Source organism: Akebia trifoliata, chromosome 13 (assembly GCF_017979445.1).
Source record: "Akebia trifoliata isolate Shusen 1 chromosome 13, ASM1797944v1, whole genome shotgun sequence".
NCBI classification, from domain to species: Eukaryota; Viridiplantae; Streptophyta; class Magnoliopsida; order Ranunculales; family Lardizabalaceae; genus Akebia; species Akebia trifoliata.
The window spans coordinates 5,733,136-5,761,020 of record NC_141387.1 but is presented as its reverse complement, the minus strand read 5'-3'; the positions used below and the strand labels follow the sequence as shown (position 1 = coordinate 5,761,020).

Below are 27,885 nucleotides of genomic sequence, written 5' to 3'. Positions count from 1 at the left end.
CATCAGTTTAAGAACAGATGGAGTAGAGTACAATTTTATTTTATTTTTTTCAACATTTGGCGAATATTTGAGATGGTCTTGTATTTTCAAGCCAACTATAATCCATGGAAATTTGAGCTCTACTCTTTTTTTTTAAAGTTCCCATTGATTTTAATTCCTTTTCAATTCTTGTGGGGGTTTATTTTGAGGATGTTTTCAAGATCTTCAAGACATTAGGAAATCAAATCTGTAAGGCATCAGTAAAACAGAGAGAGTGCGAGCAAGAGCGTGTAAATGTTAAGAGAATTTCATTCTTGGTCGGGTCCTCAGGGAATCCATAAAAGCAAGGCTGTCAATGGATCAAATCAAACCTAAAATTCAATCAATTTTGATATCTTTGAATCTATATCAATGATTTGGATTTTGATAAATATGTGATTTGATAAAGTTGTAATTGGTAACCTATTGTATTGGTATAATTCTCAACTGTTAAAAAAGCTTCTATTAACACACCAATTTTTTTACTTATAACACACTTGTATATATAGAGAGGGTAGGGTTCAATAGACAAAGAGTTTTATCCTATATGAGTTAAAAGTTTCGGAATGGCCTGATTTTTTGTGAGGATGATCACATTGGCGAGGAGATCATCTTCACAAAAAATCAACCCATTCTAAAATTTCTAACCCTACTTTACAACTTAAAAATTTGTGTACCGTCATTTTTTACAGTTAGTTTGTAACCACTTGTCATGAGTTAGAAGTTTCAGAATTAATTGATTTTTTGTGATGATAATCTCCTCACCAAAGAGATTGTCCTTACAAAAAAATCAGCCCATTTCAAAATTTTATAGTCATATAAGACAAATTTTTGTCCAGAACATTGTCTACAATTTTGTGTACTGAATGATATCATATATTAGGGTTAGGTTCAATAGTCAAAGTTGTGTCTTATATGGGCTAAAAGTTTTGGAATGAATTGATTTTTGGTGAAAATGATTTATATGATGAGGAGCTCATCCTCACAAAAATTCAGCCCATTTCAAAACTTCTAACCTCATCAAAAGTAGTTTATACTAATGGTAAAAACATGTAGTCCACGATTCTTCAACTTATAAATTAGGGTAAGAAATTTCAGAATTAACTGATTTTTTGTGAGGATAAACCCATCAAAAGTTTTGGAATGAACTGATTTTTTGATTGGGTTATCCTTACAAAAAATTAGCCAAGTCTGAACTGCTAACCCCATCAAAAGTGATTTACAAAATAATGGTAAAAAAATCGACGGTCCACACGTTTATGAGTTGAAGAATCTTAGATCGTCCATTTTTCGTAAACTACTTCTGATGTGGTTATAAGTTTTGGAATTGGCTGATTTTTGGTGAGGATGATCTCTTCATCATAGAGACCATCTTCACCAAAAATCAACTCATTTCAAAACTTCTAACCAATGTAAGACAAAACATGTTGGCCAAATAGTTGGCACCCAAATATCTCCCTATATATATATATATGGGAAAAGGTTGCATGGATCAAAGGATCATATAGAGCATGGATTGAGATCCACATTTGGGCCACGTGGACTGTCCCATCAGTCCAAATGACCACTCAAACAGAGTTTGTGGTCTACAGTCTAGATTGGACTTGAAAAAAGTCTCCCAAAAAAAACATTTTTTGCGTCAGGTCTTGAGTTTAAAAATGGATAATCATTAAACTCCTAGAATTAAAATTTAAATCAAATGGTGAAAAAATCTTTTTTTTTTCAATTATGTTTTTTTTTAAGAGTTCATAAAATTTTATGCTCTGCATACAAGTGGAACCCAATGATGTATTTGAGTGCCACGTTGATATACAGTCTATAGAGAGATATATGATCCTTGGGTCCGTACAATCACATCTCTCTCTCTCTCTCTCTCTCTCTATATATATATATATATATATATTATATATATATATATATATATATATATATATATATATATATATACATATAGGGAAATGTTCAGCACCCTAAGTTTTACCACACACTTTAACAAACGTTTTTTGTCCTACATGGGTTAGAAGTTTTGGAATGAGCTGATTTTTGGTGAGGATGATCTCTATGATTAGAAGATCATCCTCCCCAAAAATCAGCTCATTCCGAAATGTTTAGCCCCATGTTTACACGTTGAAAAATTGTGGACCGTCCATTTTTTGTAAATCAAGTTTGATGGGGTTAGAAGTTTTGGAATGAGCTGATTTTTGGTGAGGATGATCTCCTCACCATAGAGATCATCCTCACCAAAAATCAGCTCATTCCGAAACTTATAACCCATGTAAGACAAAACGCGTTTGTTAAAGTGTGTGGTAAAACTAAGGGTGGCGAACGGGACCCATACATATATATATAGGGAAATGTTCAGCACCCTAAGTTTTACCACACACTTTAACAAACGTTTTTTGTCCTACATGGGTTAGAAGTTTTGGAATGAGCTGATTTTTGGTGAGGATGATCTCTATGATTAGAAGATCATCCTCCCCAAAAATCAGCCCATTCCGAAATGTTTAGCCCCATGTTTACACGTTGAAAAATCGTGGACCGTCCATTTTTTGTAAATCAATTTTGATGGGGTTAGAAGTTTTGGAATGAGCTGATTTTTGGTGAGGATGATCTCCTCACCATAGAGATCATCCTCACCAAAAATCAGCTCATTCCGAAACTTATAACCCATGTAAGACAAAACGCGTTTGTTAAAGTGTGTGGTAAAACTAAGGGTGGCGAACGGGACCCATATATATATATATATATAGGGTCCCTATCCGTGGCCAATAGTTTGGCAAACATTTTGGCAAACACTTTTTCAAAACATGGGTTAGAGGTCTTGGAATGAGCTGATTTTTGGTGAGGATGATCTCTACGGTGAGGAGATCATCCTCACCAAAAATCAGCTCATGCCAAAACTTCTAACCTCATTTTACAAGTTGAAAAATCGTGAACCGTCCATTTTTTGTAAATCATTTTTGATGAGGTTAGAAGTTTTGGAATGGGCTGATTTTTGGTGATGATGATCTCCTCACCATAGAGATCATCCTCACCAAAAATCAGTCCATTCCAAGACCTCTAACCCATGTTTTGAAAAATGTGTTTGCCAAAATGTTTGCCAAACTGTTGGCCATTGATCGCTACCCATATATATATATATATATATATATATATGTATGGGGGCGGTTCGTAGGACGTCCCAAAAACCAGCTGAGAAACAGATGCGTGGGAGTCGTTCGATACGGCGAAAACAATGGTCTGGATCTGTTGAGATGTCAAGTCATTTCTTTTATAACAAATGTAATAAATTTCAAATACCTCCTTTTATTTTATTTTTATTAATTTTTTTTTAAAGAAATAAATTATGTATTCTGTTTCTGTCTCGCTGTCTCACAAGAATCAACGAAGCTCTCTTATTCCTCATTCTCTTTTCTCTCTCTCTCTCTCTCTCTCTCTCTCTCTCTATCAACGGCTTCAAAGGATGCTGAGGAATCATACAATCGATTGAAAGAAATGAAGGAGTTCGATGACATGAAACTAGAGTAAAAGGACTGGTAGATTCCAGTGTGGTCAAGATTCCTAGGTTCTTCATCCATTCATCAGAAAACCTACCAAAACAGTCCACATTCACTGGTGATAGTGATAGCAACATTCAAATCCCCGATCATAGATCTTGGAGGTGTCAATAGTGATCGACGAAATGTGATTGTTGATGAAATCCGTAGGGCGGCAGAGACATGGGTTTTTTTTTTAGATGGTGAATCATGGGATTCCAATAAATATTCTAGATGAGATGATTGAAGGTGTTTGGCGATTTCATGAGCAACCCAATGAAGTGAAGATGGAGATATATTCGAATGGCTTCAAGCAAAACACAATACTTGACAGTTGTGGAGGTCGTCTTTATAAACATGAAGCTACGGTTTGGAAGGATACGCTACAATGTAATTTCAAAGACAATGATCATCAGCTGGACTCAAAGAGAGACTTTGAAGTCGTCGTTGATCGATCGAGAGAGAGAGAGAGAGAGAGCTTCATTGATTCTTATGAGACTGTGAGAGAGAATACAGAGTTTATTTCTTTAAAAAAAAAACAATTAAAATAAAATGGAGGGAGGTATTTGAAATTTATTATATTTATTATTAAAGAAACGACTTGACGCCTCAACAGATCCAAACCATTGTTTTCCCTATATCGAACGACTCCCATACATCTGTTTCTCAGCTGGTTTTTGGGACGTCCCATGAACCGTCCCCATATATATATGGGTCCCGTTCGGCACCCTAAGTTTTACCACACACTTTAACAAACGCGTTTTGTCTTACATGGGTTAGAAGTTTCGGAATGAGCTGATTTTTGGTGAGGATGATCTCTATGGTGAGGAGATCATCCTCACCAAAAATCAGCTCATTCCAAAACTTCTAACCCCATCAAAATTGATTTACAAAAAATGGACGGTCCACGATTTTTCAACGTGTAAATATGAGGCTAAACATTTCGGAATGGGCTGATTTTTGGGGAGGATGATCTTCTAATCATAGAGATCATCCTCACCAAAAATCAGCTCATTCCAAAACTTCTAACCCATGTAGGACAAAAAACGTTTGTTAAAGTGTGTGGTAAAACTTAGGGTGCTGAACATTTCCCTATATATATATATAGGGTCCCGTTCGCCACCCTTAGTTTTACCACACACTTTAACAAACGCGTTTTGTCTTACATGGGTTAGAAGTTTCGGAATGAGCTGATTTTTGGTGAGGATGATCTCTATGGTGAGGAGATCATCCTCACCAAAAATCAGCTCATTCCAAAACTTCTAACCCCATCAAAATTGATTTACAAAAAATGGACGGTCCACGATTTTTCAACGTGTAAACATGGGGCTAAACATTTCGGAATGGGCTGATTTTTGGGGAGGATGATCTTCTAATCATAGAGATCATCCTCACCAAAAATCAGCCCATTCCAAAACTTCTAACCCATGTAGGACAAAAAACGTTTGTTAAAGTGTGTGGTAAAACTTAGGGTGCTGAACATTTCCCATATATATATATATATTATATATATATATATATATATATGTGTGTGTGTGTTCAGAAACAAACATTTTGGCAAAGCATTTTTCAAAACATGGGTTAGAGATTTTGGAATTGACTGATTTTTGGTGAGGATGATCTCTACGATGAGGAGATCATCATTATCAAAAATCAGCCCATTCCAAAACTTCTAACCCCATCAAAAATGGTTTACAAAAAATGGATGGTCCATGATTTTTCAACTTGTAAACATGGAGCTAGAAGTTTTTGAATGGGCTGAGTTTTGGTGCGGATGATCTCCTCACCGTAGAGATCATCCTCACCAAAAATCAGCCCATTCCAAAACCTCTAACCCATGAGGGTAAAAGCTTTACCCTTACCTTTAGTAACTCAAACCTTCTAACTAGGCCCATGTTACCGTTCTCAAACCATGGTTTGACGGATTTAGGTGGAACCGTGATTTTTTGGCACCTTCATCCGATGAAACTAGTGCTCTCACTTATTAGAAACCATGCTCCCAGTTTCCAAAATTTTAAATCCACAATCTCTCTACTTAAAATCCTAGAATCGATTGTTGCGAAACCACAAATCAAGACCATTGAAATCACGATTTGTTTATGAATCAATTGAAATTACATTATGAGATTAAATAATTTTATAATATAAGTTAATATTAAGAACTAAAATTTTAGAAAAAACAAATTCCTAGAGAATCCATTCAAAGGACTTCTAATTACTCAACTATTTTACATGTTTAGAGTACTTATGCACGACCCTCATTGCGACATCTGCTTTATCTCAGGGAGGTTAGGTTGATGGATCTTGTATTTCAACTCAAGAACAAAGGCTTAGGATATTGCACAAGACAAAATGCCACACTTGGATTGATTGATCTTCACATTTCCTTTTTTTTTTTTTTTTTTGGTTTTCATACTTTACTATTTGAGCAATTATAGTTTAAAATATGTTTTGAAACTATACTTTCTTTATGAACTTGAAAGTTTAAATTCAAGTATATCGTGTTTTTGTAAGTTTGTAAGTTAGACTTCTTTAATTGTATTTGGCAGTAGTATTTAGAAAAAAAGAGGTGTGTGTGTATATTCATAATTAATATTCTCAACTCATTGACGCTTTGGAGGCGCTCTTGACTTGAGAGCATTTTGGAATTAGACACTCTCGGGTACGTACCCACACCCGCTCTGCGTTCTAGTCACTAAGCCCTTAGCTCCTCCCTGGAGATTTCTTGACCAGTTTCCATCAACGATCATGATTATCAATTTTCGTGATTCATGTCTTGCACTATGTGAAAACTAAAAATTTTGACAAGAAAATTCGACGGGCCAAAACCCACAAATTTTAGAAATTGAATTTCGACGGCCCATGGCCATTGAAATTTTTTATGTTCCCCAATTTGATGGCTTTGAGCCATCAAATTTCTCCCATCCTCCATTAATTTAATGGTTTTACTAAGTCAAAAAAGAATTGACAATGAAAAATTCAACGGCCTTGGGTAGTCAAATTTAAACTTTTTTCACATTGTGTTGGTTAGTTATTGGTGTAATACTTTCAATAATATTAGATCCTGATTAGATGATCTAGTTGTTTTATGCACAGGTTAGTAACCAATTTCGCTCAAGGGTGGGAGATTTACTTCACCTCTGTATTTCTAGTGAGCTGGAAAATAGTTGGACCCCATTTTGCATCGTATGTCCTCTACTTTTTACCTATACAAATTTTTAAGAATTTCGAGATGCTTATGAGCCCATGCATTACCATCCCACATTATGAGCCTATACTAGTGAATAGAGGCTTAGGGTAAACTCAATCTCGCCATGAGGAAAAGCAAATTCTCTTAATGGACAATTACATTAAGCATGGACAGTCTACATGTACACATTGAAGACTTCAAAAGTAGGGAACTTATAGTTTCGTTTTGTGCGGATTTTAAAGAAGGTAAGAAGCCAACAAACTTTCTATAAGGATTTTTTTGCCCCCGAAACTATTAGAATTTAGAAGAGACTTCACTTATACCTTTCAGTTCTCTAAAGAGCTTATCCAATTAGTAGGGGAAAGCCTTATGCATCCATTTTTTTTTTCTTCGTAGATTTCTTTATACCCATCTTTTAGTCAAGTTCACTACATTCAATTTAAGTTTGACTATAATGAACTCTCTTAATTTCTCTTCTGGGGTCATTGCTATTCGAGTTGAACAATGCTAGAGTGACTGCAAGAAAAGCATCTATGGTTCTGCCCACAATATTGTAGAAAGTCACTTTAGCATTTTTCTTCTGAATTTAATGACATTGGTCTCTGATTTTTCGGATCATAACAGACTCCTTTTTTAATCTTTGAATTGTTCATGTGCCTATATTAGTCAACCAGTTGAGTGACTAGCATTTATAACTAAGATAAAATCTTTCCAGCATAAAAAAAAATGAAAAAAATAAAAAAGCATAAATCTTTTTCTTTGAGATACACAAGGAAAAAGATATGTGGTTCTATATGCATGCCGCATCAACCGCGTCATTACAATATCTGCTTTAACGAGTCACGTTGTCATTAGTCCATTAATTTCCCTATATCTTTTGGGTCTTAATATTACCAACCCCTTTCATTATATTGTAAATATAGACTACTTTAAAAAGAAATATATTTAAAAAATATTAATGATAAATTGATTCGCAAAAGCTGACGCTCTTAACGTGGCAGTGCACAAAACCATAGATCTTTTTCTTTGGGATACACAAGGAAAAATATCTATGGTTTTGTGCATTGCCACGTCAAGAGCGCCAGTTTATTGCAAATCTAAAAATAAATATTGGGGAGAAAAAATATATTAAAAACAAACCATCAACCACATGGCCCATGGAGGATATTTTGAGGTGCCACCTTCAATTTCACAATAAAATACCATTGATTTTTTTTATTAAAAAAATAATGTCTTCTACTTCTACTTCTCTAAGATAGGGACAAACATCTTTAATATCTTGCAAAATCCACTAATTTTTCTTCCCCAAAACCTACTATGTTGAAGTATGGCTCAAAAACTAATTAAGCCCGATCCAAGTATGTTTTGTTTTCCACCTGTCCGAGGTATTTTGGGTTAGACTTGTAACTTATGTAAGTGGCCCACTTTGTGGTACTTCTAAAGGGTTTTTATTTTTATTTTTATGTCCAAGTCTTTTTTAGTGGAAAGAGAATAGAGAAAGAAAAAAAAACTCAAGAGAAGAGAGATTGAGAGGTTTGGAAAGATTGAGATCTAGAAGAAGGTGAAGCTAAGTGATAGAGTTGATTTATTTTATCGATTTACCCCATTTTCTCTTCATAGGAAAATCGAGCTCCAACAATTATATCTCCATGAACCTAGCTTTCGGGCAATCATGTAAATTCTCGTATTCTAAGTATTGTATTTTTACTCTTCCTTTGAGTGATTGTTTCTTTCTTGATTTGCTACTATAGATTGAGTTTATTCTTTATTGTCATCATCAAACAAGATCTGAAAAGGTGTGGCATAAGAGGTGTTTGATCAAATTACTAAGTGAACTTCATTATGGTGTTCACATATACAACATACTAAAAAATTTTAACAAATCTAAAATCATATCTTGTTCTTGATGTTTGAGTTGAAAGAAAGAATTTTTATGTTGAAGGTGAGGGTAAACAATTTTACCTTATAAGTTGACGTCATTTTTGAATAAAATTCTAAGATTTTTGGCAAGGAAAATGCAGGAATGACTTTAAAATATACATTGTTTCACACATTGCTGATGTGAATGTGTGTATGGAACCATAAATGTTTTTCATCGAGATACAAGAGAAAATGTTTATGGTTAAGTACACAATGCCATGTATGCAATGTGTGAAACGATGTCAATTTTGATGTCACTCTAGCATGACTCTTTTGACAAATAATGTTGAAGGTGAGAATATCTTATGTTAGTCTCTCATGGATGACCAAAGTCAAAGAGAGATATTTCAACTCATTGAAAACATAGGGGGTATCTCTAATTTTCATCAAAATCTAGAGTGTTAAACCTTAAATACATGGTGTGGTTATATTGTAGACATCCTAAATTGTGCATCGGCCTTTTTCGATACAAAGTGATAGCATTTAAATAAAGGTGCCTATTCTCTTAGGAAATTTGCAAGTAGAGAAGAAGCCAAAATTCTCACTCCCCAAACCACTTCTCACAACCCTGAACTAATCCCTGAAGCCTCCTTAAAACCCAAACACCTGAGCCCCATCCAAAATTGATCCAAGACACATTCACAGCCCTTCTTAGAAGCTCAGTACCCTTCCTAAGCCTTCTCACAACCATCCCAAACCCCAAACACCCTTCCCACAATCCTTTGTACCAGTCCCCCAACTTTCCAAAAAATTGGGATCTTTCCCAAGTTCCCAAAACCTTCCTGAACTTTCTTAAACCTTCTAAAAACCTATTGGGCTCATTAGGCTCAGCCCATGCACAAAGTAAACACCCCAACCACTCCCCAAGTCAAATCAATCAGATTTGACTATGAAGTGCCCAGACCGACTTACCGACTTACTGACTTAACTACCTGTAAGATCAGTCTGGTCAGCCCTAATTGACCCATCAACCACCCCAAATTACCCCTGGCATGCGTTCAAGCATGTTTGTGACAAAACAACACATAGACCAATATTTAAGGACGACCTGTGCTCTACACTATAAAAAGTAATTCCCCCGTCATTCAACACACCTTGCCTTCCCATGAGCACTAATTCTCACTCCTACCTACTACCTTATTTTTTTTCACTCTCCCAACGATCCAACACGACAAGCTTGAAACCATGTCTTCTTCACCCCCCACCTTCATAAATTCAGTTTCCCATCACCCTCATAGTTGAACCCTTGCCCGAATAAACCGAATCATTTTCCAATTTTTCTTGACACTACTAAACCTTGTCCGATTTACTAAAACCATTTCCCATTTTCCTACCAATATTATTAAACCTCTATCGAATTTTCATCAAACTTCATTCTCACTTCTCTCGACACAACAAAATATCTGCTTGTAACCCAAATCGAAGAAGTAAAACCCTATTGAAATTATGTTCAATCGTCCATTGAGCTTATAGGTATAAAATGTAAATAAATAATTTATTTATGCTATAAATTCTCGACTGGGTTTCTAGTTTTAGTTATTCGTGGCAAAGTAATTTGCAACTCCTCCTTGTGCATTGTGTACTCGTAAAGACCAAACAAAACAACCAGAGGCCTCTTCGCTCTGATCTCCACTCAAAAACCAATCAGTCGAGCTCACTTCAATCCTTCACCTTTTCTTGTACAAATCATGATTCAAATTAAGTCTCACTCACCACTCAAAATATCGAATCTCAAAGCAAAGCACGAGACATTCCTTAAAGTAACAATAAAAGCAGTAGTTCTTTAGGACAAGGGATTGGGGTGCCTAACACCTTCCCCTTTCTCAATCCAATCGCTTACCCAAATCTTTGGATCACATGGCTCAGATTGAGAGCCATCTCAATCGACTGGTGATTGTTCACACTCCTCAAATTTGAATAATAATGACTCTATCGATTTACGTAGCATACTCAACGACGCCATGAACTTAACCCAAAAGAGGCAAGACCCCGGCCCAAGGAGCAGGAGGAGAGGGGGCTATTGGGAGGGTGGGCATAGGATGTTGATTTAGTGCTCACTAATCTTTTCTTAGTTCACTACTACTGGTGTTATTTGGTTCTTCTCTTGACTCCTAAGGTTCATGTAAATCTATTTCGATGGTCATGTTAGTGATAATTTAGGTAGAAAAAAGGGTTTTTAAAGTTAAAATTCAATGTCATTTCCCTCTTTGGTTTCTTATTTATAGATTTCCCAATCCATGGTTTGATCATGCATAGCTCACCTCGTGAAAAAAGGGGTAAATTCGAGGCGACTCCTTTTAACACTACGTTAAAAGAGGGCTAAATTCGACAAATCTTGACATCGAATTTACCCCTTTTTCACGTAGTGGCATTTTAATTGTAGTGCTTTCAAAGATGTCGACATGCCTTGGGTTCAAGGGTACTATCAAACTTTTAATTCTTTTGCACGTAGGGCTTTGATCATTCAGAGAATGTTACCGTCATTACTTCACACTTACGGAGCCCATTTGTATTTGTTTCCTTGAATTGAAGCCGGCGGGGCTCGATCATCAACTCTTCAAACCGGTAGTAAAAACTATGCTTTGGTCGAAAGTCAACGTTTTGTTCCCATCGTGACAAATTTTCCAACATGATCGGTCAAAAGACTCAATTGACAATTTCCTGGCTTGTTGATTTTTAAAACAAGTTTTACCGTGTAGACCTCAAACCCAAGTACTATCAATAATTTTCTCTTAGAAGTTCAAATAACTGCTTATAAACCTTACTTTTTTGAACTTGGTTGAAAATTCCCCCTTCACCAATTCATTAATCTTTTTAATTGAAAGAATGTGTCTCTTTCCAACGATTGAATAGAAATAACAAAAGAACAATTATAGGGTGCACTGATGCTGGAAAAAAAAAGGCCCAATAACTTTAATACATTACTTATTTTGAGAAAAATAAAAATATCCTTCATTTTTAATTGGATCATTAAGATCATATTGTTTGAATATTGTAGATTTAAAAATTATGGTAGGCTTCCTCATTTTTTTAAATTTTGATAGGCACAAAATTTCCTTATATTCAATGCCATTAACATTTTATTTATTTATAAAAAAAGGTAAAAAATGCCCTTCATTTACAATGGTTGAGGTACATAACATGAAAAGATTTTTAACATTTTCAAATAATATATTTTTGAAAAGAATATATATTTAAATAATTAGAAAAATACCATTTTCCCACTCTCAATTTTATATATAACTAAGATTTAAAGGGTAACTAGGACTTAAAGAAGCTCTTTTTTCAAAACTATATGTGCATTACAAACCTTTGTTACAAGGTTCGCTTGGTTCGAATTCAGGTTCGTGGCTCACCACTCTAGAATGAACTCGCACTACAGGAAAAATGGGTTATAGCGATGACTTTTAATAATGGTCAGAATTTGATCGTCGCTATAGAGTCATTTAAAATGCAACTCACTCACTCACTCTCTCTCTCTCTCTGTCTCTCGTCTCAGACGAAAATAGTATATCTCTCTCCCTCAAAGTCGACGTTGATCTCTTTATCTCTCATTCTCAAACTTGACGCTGATTTCTTTGTCTTTCATCTCAAGCTCGAAAACGAATTATCTTTGTTTCTCTCTTTCATCTCATATTCGAACTTAAGATCTCCTTTGAAAGAGATCTTCAAATTAAGGTCTCTCTATGTTGATCTTTCTCTCTTGATCTCTCAAACATGTAAGGGTCAATTTAAAAAGATCCGATCCAATCTCGGCCTCCCAAAATTTTGATAAATAGATTTTCTTTGGTAGAAAATGTATGTTTTCCTATATATTTTGATGATTTTTCTCTCCAATCGATCCCTAAACCCTAAATTTTTTTGTTATAGGGTTTGAACTCTCAGTCTCACTTACTAATTTTTTATTATTTATTATTTATTTCGATTTGTGAGGTTGAGCTCTCGATCTCTCTCTTTGTATAATCCTAATTTCTATTGGTTCTTAGGGATTGATAGAGATAATTTGTTTCTTGATTCACTTTGATTTCTTAGATCAGTTTGCTAGGTTGGTTCACTTGTGCATATATATAATTCAAGTGTACAAGTTATTAGTGCAATTATAATGTTAAAAATTCTAAGTTAAATAGAAATAGATTAATAGTATAATCCAAATTTTAAATATAAACAATGACAAAATGTACTAAATTGATTTGGTTCACTGAACCAATTTAAAAATTATTTGGTTTACCGAAACAAATGTTTGGTTCATCAAACTCACTCAAAATTCAGTGGGTTTGTGGTTTGCTCGATTTTATAAACCTAATAAGAACCATATAACGAACTGGTTCGCTTCATACCGGGTTGGAACTAATAGTAACAAATTAGGTAACAAACTACAAAGATGAATTGTGTTCTCAAGAGGCATATTCGATCGCAATAAAGCTCATAAGGAGCCAATTTGATAAATATTCTGGATTAACCGTCTAATTGAAATTTCTAAAACAATCTAACTTTAATAAATACTAACTTTTGTGTACAAAAGAATATGCCACACATTATTTTTCCATAATGAGGATATACCAGCACGTGAGCCTTTTTATTGAGCCCACAAGAACCAATCTCTAATGGTAAATTAAAAGATCACCAAAGAAGCCAATTAAAAGGAGTTGAAGTTTTCCAGCTTGGAATGAATGTTTGAGACTCAAGACATGACTTCGGTCTTCTATTAATTGAAAAGTGATGGTACATGCCCACATCTTCAACCTTTAACCAAATATAACCTTTTATTTTCTTTCTTTCAAAATCCGTCTCCATCATCTTCAATCTCAAGATTCCATCTCCTTATATGTTCAAAGTTCAAAAAGAATATAAGACTTTGGCATATAAGACTTTGGCAAAGTTGAAAACAAAAAATTATTAAGAAAAAAATCACAAGCTTTTGCCAAAGGAAAATACTGGAGTAACATTAAAATTGACATCGATTCTCACATTACTGATGTGGATATACGTATGGAACCATAGATGCTTTTATCGAGATACAAGTGAAAAGCATCTATGGTTATGTGTGCACCTCCACATCAGCAATGTGAGAATGATGTCTACTCTTTGGCAAAAGATAGAAGAGGAGGTCATTATATTAAAGGGGAAGCTGAATCAGCACTTTATTAGATAAAGGAATTACTGTCATTTTTAGTTAGTCTCTCATAGAAGATCGAGATTAAGTATCTCAAATATTTATAGGGCTTAAAATGGGTCAGACCTAGGTCGGATCTAAGTACATTCATATTCAAATCCGAAATTTTTTAGCTGGATCTGAATCTAATTCTGATCCTAATCGATAAAACCATATTTGAACCACAGTATGCCTTTACTGAAATCATATCCAAGACGAGCCGATTTGTTTGATTGGAGTTAGATCAGGTTATTTTAGACCTTTTAACATTTTATCTGCTTTATTTCATTTTTTAATTGCTAAAATATTATATTTTAGTTTACAATTATAATCCTTTTATTTTAAGAATTTATGTTGTCTATAAATAGTGAAAAGAATATTTTGAAAACTCTAAAAGTATAATTTTCAAAGTGATATATCATTTAGATCTAAGTGTATATAGGGATGGTACTGTATTCTACCTAGATCCGACTTAGATCAAGAAGCATCAAACCATATTTTGATTTAGATCTACTCCATGGATCTGAACTAAATTCGGATTTTAGATAACACAAATTTGAGATAAAATTCGACCCATTTTATACCTTAAATATGGATCTTGTTAACGTGTCGTAAGGGCATACATTAAAGTGTAATAAATACATTTTGAAAATTGGAATCTAAGAGTATTTTTTATATAAAAAATAATAATTTTTTTTAAGAGCATTTTAAGTACAAAATCCAATTTCCGAAGTGTATCGAGGGCACACGTTAACAAAATCCCCAAAATATTTGACAAAATCTTGGGAATTCTGGAAGACCCTAAAACCCGTCCACAAGTTTGGTGCATCCGTAAAACTTTATTATGCTAACCTATACACGAATAAGGAAAATATGATCCCATCAAACGTACGGTTGAGATTAGAGGAATAAAACATGTTTTCTCGAGATAATATCTCAGTCGTTAGTTTGTGAGGGAGTCTCAAACTATAGTTCGGAATTAGAGAAGTTCGAGGAGACGTAGTTAATTGTGAACTAGAGATTCTAACTGAATGTGACAGCGAAAGATGGAAACGAAATCGGGTTTAATAACAAGAACTGCTTTAAAATAGCTGAGAAACTCTTTTCTTTAACAACTACTTCTCTATCTTTCATCTTCTTCGCATGAAATTGTTTACGTGTAATTCTCTTGTTTTACTTACCTAGTCTCTCTCTCTCTCTCTCTCTCTCTCTCTCACTCTCTCATATTATTCTTCTTTTTTAGTAGAACCCAAGAGAAACTAAAAGATAATAAAGAAGAAGAGAGGAGGAGAGGAGGAGAGGAGGTTGGAAGTGAATCTGTTTGTTAAGTTATGGAGAATGAGATGGTGGATGTGGAATCTCAGACTGAGTCTGGAGACCAACAACATTCAGCCATCTTGAAGAAATCAAATCGTCCTGTTATATTGAAGGTACCTTTGAATCTTGTTTGATTTACATTTTTTTTTTTTTTTGGTGTTTATGTTTCGAAATATTGAATAAAATTTGAAGATTAATCGTGCATGGTTTGTTTTTGAGGTGAGAGTTTCTAGTTTTAGATGGAAAATTAAAGAGGTTTTGTATGATTGGTAAAGACATGGGTCATCATGATCTGTGTTTGATTTGTTGGCGATCATGTTTGATTTGTTTGTGGGACAATGGGTTTGTTTGTTTCTTTGGTTTTGAGATCAAATTATATTCATTTTTTATGTTTTTGTTTGATTGTTGTAATTTTATCTAATAAAATTCAGATGGAAAGAATGTCCTTTCTTTGATCTTTGTAATCTTTTTTTTTTTTTTTATCTGTTCTAATCAAGTTTGTGTTTTTTTAGAGAATCTAACGTAGAAAATAAGAAAAATATGGGGTTTGGATTTTCTATAATAAATCTCTTTTTTCCTTTTTTTTTTTTTTTTTTTTTTTAAGAGAGAGAGATTTCTTCAAATGAAAAAGGATTATCACATTCTATTGGGCCCACCCTTAAATCGGCATGATTGATTATTTCTTCCAATAGAGATCAATATTTATTATATGAAAAAACTCTCAATCCAAAATCAGGCTTATTGGTAGTTTGTGGACCTTAGGGGTACAGAAATATTGCTCTCAACAGAGAAAAATTGATTCAAAGTATCCCTTAAAGATACAAGTAGAAGTGCATCATAACAATTACACCCTTTAAGTTTGACAACATCATATTTAGTAAATTGGGCAATTTAGATATACCTTCTCTGGTTTTTATTAATATTTGAGATACCCCCTTGCAACTTTAAACTGATGACATAAACCTGACCTTGGTCTTCTACTAGAGATTTACAAAAACGACCAAAATACCCTCTTCTTCAACCTCTAAATCCTTGATTTCTATTTACCAAAGATTAATAAATCCTTGGGGCCATCTCAAATATTCACAAAAATCCTAAGGATATTTATTATTTAGAAATTAACCTAGTAAGTTTATGTTGACAAAAATATAGAGTTACCACTTACCATCTTTACAAATGACATGCCATCATGTATGCAGTTTGAAGACATTGTGTACAAAATTAAAATCAAGAAGGGTGGATGGAATTGTGGAAATAACTCAAAATCAGAAGAAAGATTGATCTTGAAAGGGGTCACAGGTGCAGTGTTACCTGGTGAGTTGCTAGCCATGCTAGGCCCCTCAGGCAGCGGCAAAACAACCCTTCTAACTGCATTAGGAGGCCGACTTGGTGGCCACCTCGAAGGAAGCATAACCTACAATGGCAAGCCATTTTCCAACCCAATGAAACGAAACACCGGTTTCGTTACACAAGACGATGTGCTCTATCCTCATCTTACTGTCACCGAGACGCTAATCTTCACAGCTCTTTTAAGACTACCCAACACCCTCTCTAAAGAAGAAAAGATAAGGCAGGCTGAAACTGTGATAACTCAACTTGGTCTCACAAAGTGCAAGAACAATATCATAGGTGGGGAACTTCTAAGGGGCATTTCAGGAGGAGAAAGGAAAAGAGTTAGTATTGGACAAGAAATGTTGATCAATCCAAGTTTATTGTTCTTAGATGAACCTACGTCAGGTCTCGATTCAACTACCGCTCAACGAATTGTATCGACATTGTGGGAGTTAGCCAAAGGTGGACGAACGGTAGTGATGACGATTCATCAGCCGTCTAGTAGATTATTCTACATGTTTCATAAGGTGTTGCTTCTATCAGATGGCAACCCTTTGTATTTTGGGAAGGGAGCAGAAGCCATGGATTACTTCTCAAGCATTGGTTATGCTCCCTCAGTAGCCATGAATCCTTCTGATTTCCTTTTGGATCTTGCAAACGGTAAGTGATATTTTATGTTAAGCATGAGCCTTAAAAAAGAGTGTTATAGCAAACGAAATGAAGAATAAGTCAAAATTACCATGCCAAACACGTTTTTAAAATAGAGCATTTTCCCAAAACGTGATTTTTGACGAAATTCCCATTCCGGCTAACTGTTCATTTTAATTCCCAAAACATGAAGGAGAGATTACAGGTTTTTCGAAGTGATGATCTTGCTGGATTAAAGTAGTGAGATTGCTGAATTTTTTTATTTTTTATTCCCCAAATTAACAGTCTCACTGGTTATAAAAGTGACAATCTTGCTACTTCAAACCAGCGAGATTGTCACTTTGAAAAACATGTGATCTGATTTTTCATGTTTTGGGAATTAAAATGAAAAGTGAGCCCGAATTGAAATTTCCTCATATTCAGCTCACGAAATGGTAATTTACCCTCTAAAATATTTAGCATATAAGAGATATTCACTATTCGGCAGTGATTTTGTACTTGTGCTTGCATTTATTTAAATTTACTTTCGTACCATTTTTATTAACTTCAACGGATATGGGTATTATTACTTAAAAGAATAAGGTTGAAGTGACCTCAAGATTCGACCTCACGCCACACACCCTAACATGAAAATATATGGTCCAAGCTTGAAGTCACTCCAGCACGATTCTACTTAAAAATGGTATAGAAGCACATTTAAGTATGAATAATGTTGGAATGACCTCAAGATTGTACCTCATATATCTATGGTTCCTACACACTTCCACCTTAGAAAAGTGTGATATCAGGTACAATCTTAAGGTCACTCCAGCATGACTCTTTTAAGTAAATGCAAGTACAATAATATTTACGTTACTTGAACTTTCCTCCCTCAGTGATTGCTGGAACTATTTACATTTTTTGGGTCCAATTCCTTTTTTGTAATGCTACAACAATTATGTGGAGTGCTATTTCAATCTAAGAGGCCTTATTCTATGTCCCTAGTTAGGAAGTGAATTGTTTTTTTTCCTACCCAAAGCACAAGATGCAACTACTATGATAATGATAATGTGCACAGACGTGTGTGTGTGTGTGTCCACTGCTGAGAAATTTTGTGTGTAGGTGTTTCTTCGGATGATTCAGAGGAGGACCTGATGGCTGTGAAGCAAGCCTTGGTCTCTGCTTACAAGACCAATCTTGTTGAGAGATTGAGCAGAGAGGTGCAGGAAATTAGCACTCAATTTCCAGATGGTGCAGAGGATAAGCAGTTCGGGCGTTGGAGCACAACTTGGGTGCAACAGTTTTCAGTGTTGCTTAGAAGAGGTGTAAAAGAAAGGAGACATGAATCCTTTTCTGGCCTCAAGATTGCTCAGGTCTTGGTTGTTGCTCTACTCTCTGGACTTTTATGGTTTCAGTCCAGTATTGCTCACATACAAGATCAGGTATGGATGGTCTTTTTCGCATTAAAAGACAAAATATGAACGTCTTTTTTATACATAAGTTGGAACCCGCAACCTCAAAGTTGAAGTTGCAATATGTCAACCAAGTGAACTCTAATTCTAATATCAAAGCCCAAAATATGAGTAATTTCTTGAAGTACTTATGGAAGAAACATGATTGTGAAGGATTCTGAAATGATTTAGATTTACCTTTTAACGACACTGATCTTCATCTCGTTTTGTAGGTTGGGCTACTTTTCTTCTACTCAGGGTTTTGGGGTTTCTTCCCTCTTTTCCAAGCTATCTTCACCTTCCCCCAAGAGCGGATGATGCTTACAAAGGAGAGATCGTCGGGCATGTACAGACTCTCATCCTACTTCATTGCAAGTACCGTGGGTGACCTTCCTATGGAACTCGTCCTACCTACTGTCTTTGTCACCATTACTTATTGGATGGCAGGGCTAAAGCCCACTCCCGGAAACTTCTTGCTCACATTGTTTACTCTCCTGTTAAGTGTCTTGGTTGCTCAGGGCCTTGGGCTCGCTCTCGGTGCAATGGTCATGAACCTTAAATCTGCAACCACACTTGGCTCAGTCATCATGCTTACTTTCCTTCTTGCCGGTGGATACTATGTGCAACATGTCCCAGGCTTCATTTCATGGACTAAATATATATCGCTAAGCCATTATACATACAAGCTCTTATTGGGTTCACAGTACAAGTCTGATGATACCTATCCTTGTGCCACCAATGTCAGTTGCATGGTGGGGGACTTTCCTGCTGTAAAAATGGTTGGTCTAGACCATATGGCCATCTCCTTCCTTGTTTTGGCTATAATGCTAGTGGTTTATAGGCTCATCGCTTATTTTGCCCTCATGAGGATCGGGATGACCCCTCAATAGACGAGCTGTGGTCTTTGATTAGCCAACCAAAGGTAAATATGCCTTTGGTTTTGTATGTGGTGTGTGTTAAATAAATAGGAAAATAGATAAATGGTACTAGTTCATGAGAGTTGTAATATTTTTCGGTTGGCTTATATACTCCTTTTTATATGATGTTAAATGCCCATGCCAATAGTTCAAATATATGCTCAAAAATGTTTCGTCTAGAAAAATTTTAGAAGAAATTTTCTTTCCTACTAATTCCACTACACATCACAATGCTTCATGGGTTAACTTTAATTGTTTCATTATTCTCTGTTGATATATATATAAAAATGGTTGGGATCCGTTGACTCCTAAGAATGACTTGTTAAACACAAAATTCAATGGTTGAGATTTATGAGTAACACAAATCTCGAAGATACTTATCTCAGAGATAAATCTCAACCATTGGAGTCATTCTTAAGAGTCAATAGATCATACCTATAAAAAAATGAGTCCAAATAAAGAAAAACAAAATATTACTGATGTTTGTTGGTTGAATGATAAAAAACCATCCAACCAATTATTCACTGAAGAGAGATTTACCAGAAGACCTATTGGTTGCAATTTTATTACAAAAACTCCACTGGAACAAACCTTATTTTATGAATAAGCTTACCATGCGTAACTTAGCAATATTTCAAATCTTACAATGCGTTGTTGGGCCCACTTGGATTATCAAATTAGCAATCTAACATCACAACCTTCTACATTGTTTTTGAAAAAATCAGATTTAAAAAAAAGAAAAAAAAAAAAAAAAAAAAAAAACCTTTTTGAGCTTGATCGTAAGCGTTGGATGGCTACCAAACGCTCCTTTAAAACACTGTGGCTTCAAATCATGTTTTTGGATGCCACAAATTGATCTGGTTGGAATTCACTCCAAGGTATGTTCAGTAACAAATTAACGCAACAATTTGAACATTAGGGAAAATTATTTTAAAAAAATAATTATTTTTTTAAAATCTATTTTTATTACAAAGATACTAAGTAGGTAATTGGACCGCCTTAGTTGAAGTTTTCAAATTTACCTTCATCAAACTAGGTTGTTAGATTGTTTAATTTCATTTTTTTAATAAAAATTTAAAACAAGGCAGTCAAACAAGCTAATTTCATTTTTTTAAATAAAAAGATGAAGCAAGGTGGCCAGACGATCTAGTTTTTTTTATAAAAATAAAAAATAAAGAGGAAACAAACTGGTCAAACGACCTATTTTCAATTTTTTTAAACATTAATGTTAAAACAAATTGGTCAAACGACCTAGTTTGAAAAAAAAATTTGCAATGGTCTATTTTCTGTAATAGGTAGAAATTTGAATGAAAAGAAGCAATTTAGTGGCCAATTTTCAGTTACAACGATCCATTTTTCAGTTATAAATATCAGTTTCAAGATATTCTTCGTCACTTACTTTCACTCTTTAAATTTCTTATTTTCTTAATTCTCTAGTTACAACAAGTAAACATGAAAATTTTGAAATGTATCGAAGAATGATTGTATGCCGATCTGGAGGTTATTGTGAAGAAATAACATACATCGATGGTAATGCTTGAATTTTAATGGTAACGCCAAAGATTACATTACCGGAACTACATACAATAGTTGCTTCACATTGCGACATTAGAACGACTTTTATCTTGAGATCATTTATTACAATAGATCATAAACCTACTCAGGAATATATATTAGGAGTGAATGAAAATTTTCAAAGTACAGATGTTTTTGTAGTTCATCCTGAAAACACATATAATTCAAGATATATTAAAATGTGTCAATCGAATTATAGTCACATGAATTTACAAGGTGAACCTAATTCATTAAATCAAATATGTGAAAATGTTTATAATCCGATTGCATGTGATCCGCTGAGCATAATCCTATTTTAGAAGAAAATGATTGTGATAGCGATAAAATGATCTCGTATAATTAATTAGATGACCTAAGAAAGACAACACATTGATGTGTTTACAGACAGGCATTCAACAAAAAAAATTGTGGTAGGTAGTGATATGCTTAAAGTAAAATTAACGCGCAAAAGACCTTGTTTAGAAGAAAGAAATTTATCAAACAAGACGGTCAAATAGCCTTCTTTCGTAACAAAGAGGTCAAAGGACTTTGTTTTGAAAGCAATGTACAAAAAAAAAAAAAAAAAGGGTTATTTTGTTATTTAAAGATTTTTTTTCTAAAACAAGAGGTCAAACAACCTTCTTTCGTAACAAGTCAGTCAAACGACTTTGTTAGTATTATCTTTTTTATAAATAATTAAAGCTCATTATATTTTAATAAATAAAAAATATATCTTATTTTTTTAAATAATTTTCCCATGAGTTAATGAGCCTACATGAATTATCAAATTAGCAATCTGACAACACAACTTTCTAGAATTTATGAAAAATAATCAGATTCAAAAGAAAAAATTGAAAAAAAAAAAAAAAAAAAAGAAATCTTTTTGAACTTGATCATTACTGTTAAAAATAGATGACTATCAAACTCTCAAATCTAAAATTAAAATTCTACGACAAAAATTAACTCTTTTTAATAAAATAAAATAAAATTTGTAAGTTCTTAGAATTTTCTCCTATAGAAGACTGGCTTCAAATCATGTTTTTGAATGCCACAAATTGATCTAATCCACTCTAAGTATGTTAAGTAACAAATTAACGCATCAACTTGAATTTTATGACCTCTCCCACACCAAGGTTTGCTGGGTAAAGTGAAATACAAGAGAGGTTTTGCAATAAAAATGCAACAGTTAGGTCTCCCGGATAAATCTCTCTACACTGAAATCTCTTTCTTCGTTCTTCCTAAATAAACAAAACAAAAAGAAAAGATACAGGTATTATCAACAATATAAAATATTTTTAAAAAAAAGTTGATAGTTTGTGTCCATGGACCTCTCTCTCACATACATACACACAACACAACCAACACCTCTATCTAAAAAACATTTAAAGCTCATTCCCTCTCTAAACACAAAAGGAGTCTACTCAGAATATGCCTAAATTGAGTCCTTGTCAGTCAAAATATACTCTCCAGTCATACCACAGATGGGCTGGCCCAACAGGACGCCCACACTAAAGCTCCAAAAGTGAAGAATCTTCAACCATCCACGAAGCTGTGTCCACACAAGGCTCCATCAGCAAAGCAAGAAAGGTTTTTGGTTCTACTTTTTTTTTATGCGGTGGTTGAAGCATTCTAAACAAAGAAAAAAAAAGGCTTTGTGGGTTTCAGCAGTACCGAATCCCAGTGAAGTAATTGAAGTCATGGTGTTGGACCCCCAACTGCTTTAGCCATGAATCTGCGACACTCATCAAGGACAGCAACGTTTCTTGGTCCTGACCATTCTCATTTGGGAGCCACACATTTCCTTGCATTTTATATGTGGCCAAGCCAAATGGGGAGAGTGCGACGCCTTCTCTGTCCTTTCTCTTCATTTCGACAATCTCCGTGTCACCTTCTGGACTCATATCTATATCAAGTCATTGTTATTGACCATATATATCTAGAAGGCATATTTTTTGTAACAAAATGCAAGAATAATACCTTGGAAGGAAGACGAAAGGGTGTGGTAAGTAAGAAAGCATGCCGACAAGTCCTTTATCGTTCGCCCTGTTGGAATGTGATAAATTGGATACCTGAGGATATAAATAGCATCAGTAAGTGATAATGTATTGGGATTATTCTTATACTCCAATAGGCGGTGACAACATCAATATTTGATGTGGTACACATGCAAATATTAGGATTCAACCTAAGAGATCTCCAAATAAAATATCAATGGATGATAAAAATGATTCACTGTATGGCCATTATGATGATGTAACAAATTCATGTTAATTTTCTACCCAAGGGACCCACAATAAACCAAAATATTCATCAAATTAATTGTAAGTCGGGGCATGTTGGCCCCATTTGTATTAAACATGGCCAGAAATATCATTTAATTTGATTTGGCACTGATATTGATTGGTCTCATTTTCTTCCATTTTATTCTTGCTTTCTCATGGGCTGTCTACTGAGAAACAAACCAGATAACGTTGCAAATGTCAACTTTTAAATAACATAGAGGAAAGGAAGAACTTTGATCTTATCTACCTTGTTACTAGGGCATAATTAAATGGAGAAAAATTAGAAGAAGAAAAGAATTGTTTTTTTAAGGGTGCTTATGAAAAAAAAAAAAATTAAGGATCTGGAGGATGCCAATGTCCCACTAAAGTCTTGGATGTAAGTATTATGTATAAATAAATAAAAAATGTGACATGGACAAAAGGATCATGGACCAAGGCACTCATTTGGGCCACATGGGCTGTCATGTTGGCCTAAATCCCTCTAGAGTTCATGATCTAGATTAACTTTGAAAAAAACAAAGAAAAAACATATTTTTCCTAATTAGTGGCTTTGAAAATGGATGAACACTAAACTCCCAAATTTAATATCTAAATCCAACATGAAAAACAATTCTTCTAAAAAAAATCAGCAAATTTTAAACAGTGTTGATCGAAATTTCAAATTTTGTGTTCTACATCCATGTGGCACCCAATCATGTTTTTGGGTGCTAAATAAAAAATCAGTCCATTGCGATATTCTTAAACTCATGAAAAATTGAACTAAAATCGGTGTGTTCGTGCGTGGGTGTGTATGTGTGTGGGTGTGTGGGTGCAAGAGAGAGAGAGAGAGAAAGACCAAGCAACTGCCATCCAGCTAGCCGGTGAAAGATCTACACTCTTTAAAGACATTAATCCAGGAAATCTTTGAGCTAAACCATTGATCTGAAATATAAGAACCAAAAAATTAAGGTCACTGGCATGTTTATAGCAGGAGAAACCAAAAGAAAATTACAATACAAGGATTTGATCATAAGCAAGTAAGCAAATTTTTCTTCACTAAGAAGACAGCAAAATTTATTTTAAGATGTATAGTTGATCCAGGTGGATCACCATACCAAGGTCTAGACCATATTGGATGGTCATCGATATCAATATGTTTATGAATAATAAGGACCATCTAACAGTGGACCTTGTGGCGACAATCAGCTAACACTGACAGTGACTTTGACCATAAAAAAAATACACCCAACAACAATTACTTTTAACAAAAGAAATGGCAAAGAAAATAGAAAAAGTGCACATGTGCTTCGAAAAAGTCAAAAGTTTTCATTAACTAATTATAAACAAGATTGGTTGAGAAAACTAAAATCAAAGAAAAGATTTAGATAAGGATTGTGAGAGGTACCTTATCCACGAGAGGGACCCTTCCATAAGGTGCTGATCTCTCAAAGTATTCAAAATAAAAATAACCCAACTTATCGCTAAGATGACACGGCTTCTCCTGTTCAAACCCACCATCTATGTAGGATCCATCTTCCCATCTCTCACTCTCGTCACTGCACGAATCACTAAAGGAATCCCTTGTCTCACAATCACCCACCCCATTTCCTTCCCTGAAATCCCATCAAATTTCTTTTACCATTACTTCATACCACTTATGGTAACATTGTTTGTTTTTACATTAGGTGCATAATTCAACAATATAGATATGAAATCTTTGGCATAATCAATATAAAAACTAAAAATGAATACAAAAGAGATGTAGAATCATCAACTAAAGATAGAATAAATTAATCATTGAAAACAAGTTACATCAAGACCTAGATACAACGGTCTATGCGAAAATGGGTTGATGGGGATTGTGGGGTGAAAGTCTTGATATGGCTATCCAAATTATTATCTTAATTCTAAGATTTTTCAAAGTCTAATAGGAAAAAAAAGAAGAAACACCGACAAATTCCAATAGATAACTGAATAACAGAAAGAAAAATGACTAAAACTAGTGCCAAGTGCCATGTACTTCTTATTATGGGACCTTAAAACCCTAGATCAAGTCAAAAAAACAAAAGAATTAAAAGAAAATGCATGAAACCCACAACAAGATTCAACGTTGTTCAACAATGCCTACATCCATGGATGAGATTTGTGATTCACTAATACCTCTCTCAAACATCGAAAACCTGAATCCCTAATTTTCGTCTTTGAAACCCATACCATAACCATATTAAAGACATGTAATAACATTATGTACTAAGCAAATGCAACATAAACAATTTCAACCATTTCTAAAGCTAATTAAATTGTGAAGATTGAACCGAATTAGTTTATATGACAAACCCAATCTACAAATTTCAAGTCAAATTTCAATGGAGATTGGAAAGTTACCGAAAATTGGTTAAGAATGTGTTGCTAGTGCGGATCTGAATTGCAGATAGATAAGGAACATAGTACTGAACAACAGTTTCGTTGTCGTCGTTTAATCTGATCGGAACTCCCGCCCCATAAGCGCTCCATTCATCGTAACAACTCCATAGATCTCCCAATGTGAAATATTCAATTGTTTCTCTCTCCCAAGGATGCCAAAGCTGATTAAGATTCCTAATTGAAGTCTGAATCAACAAATAATAATAATTATAATAAAATCTACAAAAAATAAAATAAAATAAAAAATAGAAAGAATGGAGATTCTAAAAAATAAAAATAAGAATTCACAGACCTTCCTTAGACACTGGGATGGAACGATCGGTGTTGTACGATCTAGGAAACATTCAAGGTTCGATTGCATTGACCCTCTATCAATAATCATGGTTGAAAGGATATTGTGAGAAAAAAGAGAGAGAATTCCCCTGTTTTAGAGAGAAAATTACCCTGTTTTGCCCTGTTTTTCTCTCGCCACCCAATAGAGAGAGAGAGAGAGAAAGAAAGAGATTCTTGGGTTCTTCTGGTTTTAGAAGGTTAGGAGAGGAGGAGAAATCAATTGGGGAGAATTCTATTTTTAGAAGGTTCAGACTTCAGACAGCTAATTTAAAAGAAGAAAATCAAAAAATCAAACAATGAGGCTCTTCTAATGCCAAAAAGGCTGAAACTTTAAAACCCAAATCCCACAACGAATCTAAAAATTGGGGTTTCTAGGCAAACTTCAAGATAATTCAAGAGTCAATGCTTCGCTCCTGATTCTGAAAAAAAAAATTCACTAGTTAATCGGCGCATCTTCCTGAAAATTAATCAAACTCACCCAAACAAAAAAATAGCAAATTTAAGACAAGTCAGATTTTTTAGCAGAAAAATCCGGTATTTTATATAGAAAATCTAGCAAGATAGAGAGCTTCAAATCCAAACATTGTTTGGTGGGGTTTCATAGTTCAGAAGAATCGAACTTACCCAGATTCCTAAAATCCTTACTTTATCCTCAATTTTCAGATCATCTCAAAAAAATAAACAAATAAATAAAAGAGAGAGAGCGAGAGCGAGAGAGAATCATCTTACCCAACTTTTCTCTCTTCAAAGAGGAAAAAAACGCCACTTTTTCTTCTTAAAGATCGATCGAATCCTGAAACTGGGGTCGAATTGAAACGATCTGAAACAGAAAAATCCAGCTTTCACGTAAAAAAAATATATTTTAAACAACTAAATTTAGAAGAAACCACTCAATTCTCAGCAGAAGTTTAGTTTCTCAGAAAATTTTTGTTTCAGGAACTCACAGATGGAGAAAAAGATCAAATCTTTAAGTTTTTTAATACCAAAATGCGAAGACTCGGTCCAATAACTTGCTGAGAAAGTAGACGATTTTTCTCTTGGAATCTTGAAAAAACACAAACACAATTTATGGGAAAATTTAGAGTACAAGGTGATCGAGTTTCCGCATTTTCTGTGCAAAAATCTAAACCGATCAGAATGAGAGTTTTAAGTAACTTTGAGCTTTATTAAAATTTTGTTGTTTTATTTACTCTGTAACAGTAAGATTTTTAAAAGAATTCTTTAATATTTCCTAAGATGTTTCTTACATTATTAAATGAAGGAAAATGTATGGATCCTATCTTTTTCAGAAAGAAATTAGATTGCCCATTTCAACTTTTAATGCCACGTGGTGGGCTCTTTTGTGGGGGTTATATTGATGTACAAATGTTTGCAATCAGGCTGAACGTTACTTCCTCTATTTGATTGGATTTTTTTTCATCATAAATTTTCAATTGGATATTTGAATATAAAAAAAGTTGTGATTTTTAGAATTAATATTATTTGATAACTTGGGATTGGGTTGGGGATATGAGTTCCTATAAGGATATGGTTCTTACATAAAGTATCGAAATGATTCTATTTCAATAATATCCCTGTTAGTCATCTACAAGCATGTGTGATTTGTAGGGTATTGTATGTAAGGAAGGATTTATAATATAAAATACAATGATGAGTCCCACATGAATTATAATTTTATGGAGTATAAAGATTGAAGTAAAGGAGTGGGGTCCATATAATCCTACTTTATTGTCTTTCTTTTTCTTTCTTTTTTTTTAAAAAAAAAAAAATTCAATAACTTTATTCATGTTTTAATAATATATATTCATTTAACTTTAATGTAATTCCTTTTTTTCTCTTTTTCCAAAAAAAAA

General features: G+C 34.2%; 2 protein-coding genes across 5 annotated transcripts; one reads left to right on the top strand and one right to left on the bottom strand.

Annotated features, from left to right (window-relative positions):
• Positions 1-14,850: 14,850 nt before the first annotated feature.
• Positions 14,851-19,593, top strand: ABCG9 (ABC-2 type transporter family protein). Its single transcript, XM_086421491.1, has 4 exons — positions 14,851-15,246; positions 16,333-17,125; positions 18,215-18,534; positions 18,777-19,593. The coding sequence occupies exons 1-4, from the start codon at positions 15,148-15,150 to the stop codon at positions 19,431-19,433; spliced, it is 1,869 nt and encodes a 622-aa protein (XP_086277617.1). The 5' UTR covers positions 14,851-15,147; the 3' UTR covers positions 19,434-19,593.
• A 2,694-nt stretch (positions 19,594-22,287) lies between these two features.
• LOC147387527 (uncharacterized) lies at positions 22,288-27,242 on the bottom strand. Of its 4 annotated transcripts, none has more exons than XM_086420854.1 (9): positions 27,016-27,242; positions 26,762-26,852; positions 25,992-26,451; positions 25,661-25,884; positions 24,681-24,888; positions 24,132-24,217; positions 22,992-23,083; positions 22,686-22,905; positions 22,288-22,563 (listed from the first exon to the last, which is right to left on the bottom strand). In XM_086420854.1, exons 3-9 carry the CDS (start codon positions 26,079-26,081, stop codon positions 22,548-22,550), a joined length of 936 nt encoding a protein of 311 aa, XP_086276980.1. In that variant the 5' UTR covers positions 26,082-26,451; positions 26,762-26,852; positions 27,016-27,242; the 3' UTR covers positions 22,288-22,547. The 4 variants fall into 4 exon arrangements, with proteins under 4 accessions (XP_086276980.1, XP_086276979.1, XP_086276977.1 ...); XM_086420853.1 differs by having other exon boundaries at positions 22,686-22,917; positions 26,977-27,239; XM_086420851.1 differs by having other exon boundaries at positions 22,686-22,917; positions 27,016-27,239.
• Positions 27,243-27,885: the final 643 nt, after the last annotated feature.

Coding starts and splice junctions, on each gene's coding strand:
- ABCG9 (XM_086421491.1), top strand. CDS start 15,148: ATGGAGAATGAGATGGTGGATGTGGAATCTCAGACTGAGTCTGGAGAC. Junction 15,247..16,332: donor ATCGTCCTGTTATATTGAAG/GTACCTTTGAAT, acceptor TCATGTATGCAG/TTTGAAGACATTGTGTACAA. Junction 17,126..18,214: donor CCTTTTGGATCTTGCAAACG/GTAAGTGATATT, acceptor TTTTGTGTGTAG/GTGTTTCTTCGGATGATTCA.
- LOC147387527 (XM_086420853.1), bottom strand. CDS start 26,081: ATGATTATTGATAGAGGGTCAATGCAATCGAACCTTGAATGTTTCCTA. Junction 24,218..24,680: donor GGGTCCCTCTCGTGGATAAG/GTACCTCTCACA, acceptor CTTATATTTCAG/ATCAATGGTTTAGCTCAAAG. Junction 22,918..22,991: donor CCTTTCGTCTTCCTTCCAAG/GTATTATTCTTG, acceptor GACTTGATATAG/ATATGAGTCCAGAAGGTGAC.